General features: G+C 38.8%; 1 protein-coding gene across 1 annotated transcript in view; it reads right to left on the reverse strand.

Annotated features, from left to right (window-relative positions):
* Positions 1-10000, reverse strand: part of ampd1 (adenosine monophosphate deaminase 1 (isoform M)) — a 50136-nt gene that overhangs the window by 21562 nt on the left and 18574 nt on the right. Inside the window, exons 4-5 of the mRNA XM_061985659.2 lie at positions 4207-4372; positions 1748-1967 (exon numbers count right to left, since the gene is read on the reverse strand). Of these exons, the coding sequence (XP_061841643.1) occupies positions 1748-1967; positions 4207-4372 (386 nt within the window). The remainder of the gene's footprint in view (positions 1-1747; positions 1968-4206; positions 4373-10000) is intronic.

The raw sequence follows: 10000 nt of genomic DNA on the forward strand, positions 1-10000 counted from the left end.
GCCACTCAAAAAAATGCGTAAATTATGAGAATTAATTAGTCGTGGTGTTAATTTTTGTTAAGGTGAAGACTTTAAACTTATATTACAACTTTTCTCACAACAACAAAAAATCGGACTATGCCAACGTTTTCACGTAATACTCCTTCATTCTGCAACATTATCACTCCATCCATCCATCCATTTTCTACCGCTTGTCCCTTTTGGGTTCGCGGGGGATGCTGGAGCCTATCTCAGCTGCATTCGGGCGGAAGGCGGGGTACACCCTGGAAAAGTCGCCACCTCATCACAGGGCCAACACATGTAGACAGACAACATTCACACTCACATTCACACACTAGGGACCATTTAGTGTTGCCAATCAACCTATCCCCAGGTGCATGTCTTTGGAGGTGGGAGGAACTTTAGTACCCGGAGGGAACCCACGCAGTTACGGGGAGAACATGCAAACTCCACACAGAAAGATCCCAAGCCCGGGATTGAACTCAGGACTACTCAGGACCTTCGAATTGTGAGGCACATGCACTAACCCTGTTCTACCGTGCTGCCCGCTCATTATCACTCTATTCATGTAAATACAACTTTGTAGGATAGAAAACAAGGACATAGCGTTAAAAGAAAAGTCGTTATAGTTTGAAAATACATTATGTTGCAGAAAAATAAATTGAGATGCCACTCAAAAAAAAAGGGTAAATTAGGAGTTTGTTTCGGGAATAAATATTTTTCATAGAAAACTGTTGTATTGTTATGAAAATAAATTGCAAGGCCACTCAAAAAAATGCATAAATTATGAAGTTTAAGTCGTCGCATTGTAAATTTTTGTCAAAATTATGATTTAAGCTTGGGATATTACAACTTTTTTCATAACAAAAAAATCAGACTATGCCAACGTTTTTCACGTAGTACTCCCTCATTCTGCAACATTATCACTTTATTCATGCTAGTACAACTTTGTACGATAGAATTATATATCAATATTTTGAGAACAACATTTTTATAAAAATATTTTGTAGTGTTACGAAAATAAATTGTGACGCCATTCAAAAAGGGTAACTCCAAAAAAATGTGTGAATGATGAGGTTTAAGTCGTCGCATTTTAAATTTCCATTAAAGTTGGAATTTTGGGCTTATGATACTATGACTTTTTTCACAACAACAAAAAATCAGACTATGCCAACATTTTTTACGTAATACTCCTTCATTCTGCATCATTTTTGCGTGACAACATTACAACTTTATACGATGGAAACCAAAGACATAACGTTAAAAGTCGTTATATTTCCAGAATATTGCTAAATAACCATTAAAAAAATATGTAAAAAAATTAAATTAAAGTAGTCACGTTGTCTTTTTTTCGTTAAAGTGGGTAACAATCTTCCTGTAAAATTCCGACAGGATTTTGCGTGACAACCTATGTTTTGTACAGCGCTTTGTGATTTTATCTGTGAAAAGCGCTTTATAAATCAAATATACTTACTTACTTACAACATTACAACTTTGTACGATAGAAACCAAAGACATAATGTTTAAAGTCGTTATATTTCCAGAATAACGCTAAATTACCGTTAAAAGAATGTGCAAAAAATGTGTATTGAAGTAGTCACGTTGTCGTTTTACGTTAAAGTTGGTAACGCTATTTTTCTCGTAAAATTCCGACAGAATTCTGCTAACATTAATACTTTTTTGTGCATGACAACATTACAACTTTGTACGATATTAAAGATTTCAACGAGGACTCGCAGTGGCTCACGTGGGTCCTTGTGCGATGAGCGCGATGAGGAAGTTCATGTCGTCGATGAAGGAGTTGAAGTCGGGACAGGGCAGGTCTCTGGGCCGATGCTTGTCAGCGGCGTCCGCGTCATCGTAAACGTAGATCAGACCGTCCTTCATGCGAGCCACGTAGTCCAGGGTCTCTGGGAGGTCGACCGTGTCGAAGGGGTCTTCGTCGTTCTTTGGCGGCGACGTGAAAACTATGTTGGAAAAAAAATTAACAGTAAAATTATTGAGCATATATTATTGATGTTAGATCATATTGAGTATGTAATTCATGTTAGATAATATTGAGAGTATATTATTGATGTTAGATCATATTGAGAGTATATATAATTCATGTTCGATCATATTGAGAGTATATATAATTCATGTTAGATAATATTGAGAGTATATATAATTCATGTTAGATAACATTGAATATATATACAATTAATGTGAGATAATATTGGGTATATTATATAATATTGAGAGTAAATATGATTGATGTTAGATAATATTGAGAGTATATATAATTCATGTTAGATAATATTGAGAGTATATATAATTCATGTTAGATAATATTGAATATATATATATAATTCATGTTAGATAATATTGAGTGTATATAGTTCATGTTAGATAATATTGAACGTGTATAATTCATGTTAGATAACATTGAAAGGATATAATTCATGTTAGATAATATTGAGAGTATATATAATTCATGTTAAATAGTACTGAGTGTTTATGATTGATGTTAGATATTATTGAGAGTATGTAAAATTCATGTTAGATAATATTGAGTGTATATATAATTTATGTTAGATAACTCTGGAACTATCTCCCTCTCCATGTGAGACAGGCCCCTTCTTTGGCTATTTTTAAGCATAATTGCCAACCTTGAGACCTCCGATTTCGGGAGGTGGGGGCGGGGGCGGGGGGCGTGGTTAAGAGGGCAGGAGTATATTTACAGCTAGAATTCACCAAGTCAAGTATTCATATATATATATATATATATATATATATATATATATATATATATATATATATATATATATATATATATATATATATATATATATATATATATATGCAAGAAATACTTGACTTTCAGTGAATTCTAGCTATAAATATATATTTATTTTATTATATATATATATATATATATATATATATATATATATATAATAAATACTTGAATTTCAGTGTTCATTTATTTACACATATACACACACACATAACACTCATCTACTCATTGTTGAGTTAAGGGTTGAATTGTCCATCCTTGTTCTATTCTCTGTCACTATTTTTCTAACCATGCTGAACACCCTCTCTGATGATGCATTGCTGTGTGGCACGCACAAAAGTGTTTTCAGCAAATGCACTAGATGGCAGTATTGTCCTGTTTAAGAGTGTCACAACATTGCTGTTTACGGCAGACGAACTGCTTTACGGTAGACAAATACGTGACTGCTGTTGTTGTGTGTTGTTGCCGCGCTGGGAGGACGTTAATGAAACTGCCTAACAATAAACCCACATAAGAAACCAAGAACTCGCCCTCGATCATTCTACAGTTATGACGTGATTGGGCAGGTACGCTGTTTATATTGTGGCCTGAATTTCGGGAGATTTTCGGGAGAAAATTTGTCCCGGGAGGTTTTCGGGAGAGGCGCTGAATTTCGGGAGTCTCCCGGAAAATCCGGGAGGGTTGGCAAGTATGCTTTTAAGACCCTTCTTAAAACCCATTTTTATTCACTGGCTTTTAACCCAGCATGAGACTTTAAACTGTTTTTAACTTTTTTAACTGTTTTTAACTTTTTAACTGCTTTTTGTCTAACAAATTGTTCTTAGAATAATTTGTATTTGCTTTTTCAATGTGTAATTTACTTCTGTTTTAAATGTTATTTTTTAGTCTGTTCTTTGCCTGTATTTCTTTGTGGTGTACAGCCCTTTGTTCTTCAACTGTGGTTGTTTTTAAAGGGCTTTATAAATAAAGTTGGTATGGTATGGTATGGTAATATTGAGAGCATATAATTCATGCTAGATAAAATTGAGAGTATATAAAATTCATGTTAGATAATATTGAGAGTATATAATTTATGTTAGATAATATTGAGAATATATAAATTAATGTTAGATCCCATTGAAAGTATATAATTGATGTTAAATAATATTGAAAGTATATAATTCATGTTAGATAATATTGAGAGTATATAAAATTCATGTTTGATAATATTGAAAGTATATAATTGATGTTAAATAATATTGAGAGTATATAATTCATGTTAGATCATATTGAGAGCATATCATTCATATTAGATAATGAGTGTACATATAATTCATGTTAGATAATATTGAGAGTATATAATTCATGTAAGATGATATTGAGTGTATATATGATTCATGTTAGCTAATACTGAGAGCATATAAAATTCATGTTGAGAGTGTATCATTCACCTGGTTGCACCTGGTCCTCCACCTTGAAGGTGTCTCCCTCAATGTCGCGCAAGTACTGCGAGGCGGTGCCAGGGAAGCGCTGGTAGGCCAACTTCATGTACTTTTCTCTGATGGTCAAAGCGCGATAGATACCTTTGCAGGACAGTTCGAAGTCGTCCATGGTCACCTGACATCGCCATGACGACCATCAATACAGGACAGGAGAACATAAGAGACAAAATGGCAGCAACATTTTATTTTGGTAATATCTTATACATCAGTCAAAACTATAGAAAAAAATAAAATATTACATATTCAATATAATATATTCAGAATATTCTAAAACTATTTTGGCTATTTTTAAAGTAAAATTGTACTTCAAACCGCACACTGAAAAATGAAATCATGCGGCGGCCATTGTGATATTTTTCATTTTCAAAAGCAATGCAATATTTATTGTTACCATTATGACTTCCCTCACTTTTGGTGAACGCTAAAGGTCCTGGGGAAACAAAAGGGTCTCAGTCATTAAAGGGTTCAATCAATCAATCAATCTTTATTTATATAGCCCTAAATCACAAGTGTCTCAAAGGGCTGCACAAGCCACAACGACATCCTCGGTACAAAGCCCACATACGGGCAAGGAAAAACTCACCCCAGTGGGACGTCGATGTGAATGACTATGAGAAACCTTGGAGAGGACCGCATATGTGGGTAACCCCCCCCCTCTAGGGGAGACCGAAAGCAATGGATGTCGAGTGGGTCTGACATAATATTGTGAGAGTCCAGTCCATAGTGGATCCAACATAATAGTAGTAAGAGTCCAGTCCATAGTGGGGCCAGCAGGACACCATCCCGAGCGGAGACGGGTCAGCAGCGCAGAGATGTTCCCAGCCGATGCACAGGCGAGCGGTCCACCCCGGGTCCCGACTCTGGACAGCCAGCACTTCATCCATGGCCACCGGACCTGTGCCCCCCCCCCCTCAAGGAAAAGGGGAGCAGAGGAGAAAAGAAAAGAAACGGCAGATCAACTGGTCTAACAGGGGGGCTATTTAAAGGCTAGAGTATACAAATGAGTTTTAAGATGGGACTTAAATGCTTCTACTGAGGTAGCATCTCTAATTGTTACCGGGAGGGCATTCCATAGTACTGGAGCCCGAATAGAAAACGCTCTATAGCCCGCAGACTTTTTTTGGGCTCTGGGAATCACTAATAAGCCGGAGTTCTTTGAACGCAGATTTCTTGCCGGGACATATGGTACAATGCAATCGACAAGATAGGACGGAGCTAGACCGTGTAGTATTTTATACGTAAGTAGTAAAACCTTAAAGTCACTTCTTAAGTGCACAGGAAGCCAGTGCAGGTGAGCCAGTATAGGCGTAATATGATCAAACTTTCTTGTTCTTGTCAAAAGTCTAGCAGCCGCATTTTGTACCAAAAATGAGGCTGCAAGGGTTAAAAATAAGTCCTTTCTAACTTTCAACACTTCAATATTTATGGGTCAACTTCAGATATTTAGATTTTTTTGTGTTTTATGTCCCTATTTAAAAAAAACATTTTTAAAGAAAACTTTTTTTTTTCTGGCAAAAACACAAATTACCCAATATTTTCCGCCAAGCCTTTTTCAAAGTGTAATATTTGATGTGAAGTCATTGAAGACTTAAATAGGTTACTAATTCATGACATTGATTTTTTATTTTTTGAGCCATGACAGTTATAACACTAATGATCTTGGGGATCCAAAAGGCCCCCCCATCTCAAAAGGGTTAAAAATAAGTCACATATCCACATATATTATTTTGAATTTCAATGCTTAAATCTGTAGATCAACGTCAGATCTACCCATAAATTAGAAGTTGTTATTATTCTTTGAGTAATGACAGTTTTAAACTCCTTTCTGAGCTGTGGTAGAGGACTTTGCGTGTCCCAATGATCCTAAGAGCTATGTTGTTCAGGGGCTTCAATGCCCCCTGGTAGCGTATCCCAAGACAAACAGGTCCTAGGTGAGGGACCTTTATGAAGAACAAAAAACAAGACGGACAGTACATTTTTAACCCGCAGCACCTGCAGTGAGCACACTTGTCCAAACAATAACACACCTTTTCAGTGTCTCTGTTGGTGTTGTATGAAACCTGTTTGTTGAACACAAAACATTATGAAAAATGAATAGATTAGCCGCACAGTTTTTAAAGCGTGTGGAAAAAGTAGCTGCTAATAGTTTGGAAAATACGATTTTCCTCTTAACATAAAAGACAACTTTTTTCACCACGCGAGCAATTACTCCTTTTTTTTACTCTTGTAATACACACTGATTGTTTACTTTGTGGAATCATACAATTTAGAGTTATGTGACAATTTGTTTTTCTCTTAACTTTTTTTTTGTACAAATACGAAAAAAACGATACAACAACTTTTCCGGTAAAACGATCTTTACACGCTTTTTCCTTGTAAAATCACTTTTTTTTGTAGAAATATTTTTTTTTACAAGGGAAAAAAGTTGTAACAGTGAAGTGGAGTGAATCATATTTATAAAGCGCTTTTTCTCTAGTGACTCAGAAAGTGCTTTACATAGTGAAACCCAATATCTAAGTTACATTTAAACCAGTGTGAGTGGCACTGGGAGAAGGTGGGTAAAGTGTCTTGCCCAAGGACACAACGGCAGTACCTAGGATGGCGGAAGCGGGGATCTACTACTTTGGCACGTCTTGCAGCCATGAAATTCTAAGTTAATTATTATTTGCAAAAAAATAAATAAAGTTTATGAGTTTGAACATCAAATATGTTGTCTTTGTAGTGCATTCAATTGAATATGGGTTGAAAAGGATTTGCAAATCATTGTATTCCGTTTATATTTACATATAACCCAATTTCCCAACTCATATTGAAACGGGGTTTGTATATATCCTCACAATGCGTTTGGGCCTACCAGGTCTGTCGGGCATCCTCCCCCACCATTGCAGCCAACTCACCACCAGGTGATGATCGGTAGAAAGCTCCGCCCCTCTCTTCACCCGCGTGTCCAAAACACGAGGCCGCAAATCCAATGACACAACTACAAAGTCGATCATGGAACTGCGGCCTAGGGTATCCTGGTGCCAAGTGCACATATGGACACCCTTATATTTGAACATGGTGTTCGTTACGGACAATCTGTGACGAGTACAAAAGTCCAATAACAAAACACCACTCGGGTTCAGATCCGGGCGGCCATTCTTCCCAATCACGACTCTCCAGGTTTCACTGTCGTTGCCAACATGAGCGTTGAAATCCCCCAGTAGGACAAGGGAATCACCCGGGGGCGCATTTTCCAGTACTCCCTCGAGTGTATCCAAAAAGGGTGGGTACTCTGAACTGCTGTTTGGTGCGTAAGCACTAACAACAGTCAGGACCCGTACCCCCACCCGGGAACTGGTTCCAGAGCCCTTGCTGTGCGTCGAGGTGAGTCCGACTATATCCAGCCGGAACTTCTCTACCTCAGGCTCCTTTCCCCCCAGCGAGGTGACGTTCCACATCCCAAGAGCTAGCTTATGTAGCCGAGGATCAGACCGCCAAGTGCCCTGCCCTCGGCTGCCGCCCAGCTCACAATGCACTCGACCTCTATGGCCCCTCCCATGAGTGGTGAGCCCATTGGAGGGGTGACCCACGTTGGCCAGGCCCAATGGGGACAGGCCCAGCCACCAGGTGCTCGCCATCGTGCTCCAACTCCGGGCCTGGCTCCAGAGGGGGGCCCCGGTGCATTCTCATAGAAGTCTTCGAGCTGCGCTTTGTCTGATCCCTCACCTAGGACCTGTTTGTCTTGGGAGACCATACCAGGGGGCATGAAAGCCCCCGAACAACATAGCTCCTAGGATCATTGGGACACGCAAACTCCTCTACCACGGTAAGGTGGCAGCTCAGAGAGGAGCATCACAACAAAATTAGGCATAATAATGTGTTAATTCCACGACTGTATATATCGGTATCGGTAGATATCGGAATCGGTAATTAAGAGTTGGACAATATCGGAATATCGTATATATATATATATATATATATATATATATATATATATATATATATATATATATATATATATATATATATATATATATATATATATATATATGTATGTGTGGGAAAAAAATCACAAGACTATTTCATCACTACAGGCCTGTTTCATGAGGGGGTTCCCTCAATCATCAGGAGATTTTAATGGGAGCATTCACATACCATGGTTTATATAGGGCACAGAGTGGGTGGGTACAGGCTGGCGTAGGGGCGTGGTGATTGGCTCATGTGTTACCTAGGAGGTGTTTCCGTCTGTGGCGGCATGCTGTTACAATTTCGCTGCGCTTGTTGAGGGATGACAGGTCTGGACGGTAAATAATAAACAGTTTCTCTTTCAAGCATAGGTTGCATCTTTTATTACCACTATTGTAAGGTGTGCTGGATGCAAGAATTTGCCATGTTATTGAATATTCAACATTATTGTCTTTGAGGTTCCAAATGTGTTTGCTGAGTTCTGTGGTATTCCGCAGGTTTTGGTTCCTGAAAGAAGCCTTGTGATTGTTCCATCTGGTTTTGAACTCTCCCTCGGTTAATCCTACATATGTGTCGGATGTGTTAATGTCCTTGCGTGTTACCTTAGATTGGTAGACAACTGATGTTTGTAAGCACCCCCCGTTGAGAGGGCAATCAGGTTTCTTTCGGCAGTTGCAGCCTTTGTTGGTTTTGGAGTCGCTCTGTCCGGGGGCCGACGGCTCATTTGCAATTGTTTTGTTGTGGTTTGAGATAATTTGTCGTATATTGTTCATACAGCTGTAGCTCAATTTAATGTTGTTCTTGTTGAATACTTTTCTTAGGATGTTGTCTTTGGGAAAGTGTTTGTCAATCAGATTGAGGAATTTGTGTCCAATGTTAGTTGAGACGTTTTTGCTGTATGGGGGGTTGTACCAGATGATGTCGTTTCGTTTTTTTTTCTTTTTTGGTTGGTTTCCTGGCGTGGGTTCATAGGTGAGGGTGAAATTGTATCCGCTTTCATCAAGGGCTTTTTGGTACGGGGGGGTTGCTTGGTCAAATTCAGCTTTGCTAGATGACAGCATCGATAGCCTTTTATTAATTCCGGTAGGTATTCTTTTCGTGGTGGTGGGTGGGTGGTTGCTGTCATGGTGCACGTATTGGAGTGTTGTGTTGGATTTCGTGAATGGTTGGTAGCTGTTATTTCTCAGGTTGAAAGTGACGTCAAGGAAGTTGACGGTTTGCTTGTTGGCTTCAATCGTGATCCGTAGGCCGTTCTCTTTGAAAATTTGGCAGATGCGCTTCTTGGTATTCTCGCTGCTCCTTGGCGAGGCGCGACATACTGCCAGTCCGTCATCACGGTAAATACCAAGGTTCAGATTGAGGCTAGCGAGCTGGGAGAGGAGGAAACTCCCAACGAGTTCACACGTTTCTTCTCCGTCGAAACTTCCCATAGTGACGTCAAATGTTGCATTGTTCTTTTTTTGCCATGGTGTACTGTTGTGGATGAGAATGGAGTTTTTTGCGTGGATGATGATGTTTCTTTCGTTGCCTGTGATTGAGTCGTAGTCTGAGGCGAAGTCTAGTGCTTGAGTCAGTAGGTCTTGCGTGATGGAAGGGTAAAATTCTTCGATATCAAAGGAGATAAAGTTGTGCTGTTGTTTGTCTTGGATGTTGTTGAACCATTTGATTACTGCTGCTGTATTTCTCCATTGGTTGAGTGGTGTTTTGTCCTTGATTTTTGTGTTGACTCTGTCCAGGATTATTTTGCTGATTTTTCCTATTTCAGATTTAGTTGGGTTTATTAGTCGGCATGTTG

The sequence above is a fragment of the Nerophis lumbriciformis genome, linkage group LG23 (genome assembly GCF_033978685.3).
Source record: "Nerophis lumbriciformis linkage group LG23, RoL_Nlum_v2.1, whole genome shotgun sequence".
Classification (NCBI taxonomy): Eukaryota; Metazoa; Chordata; class Actinopteri; order Syngnathiformes; family Syngnathidae; genus Nerophis; species Nerophis lumbriciformis.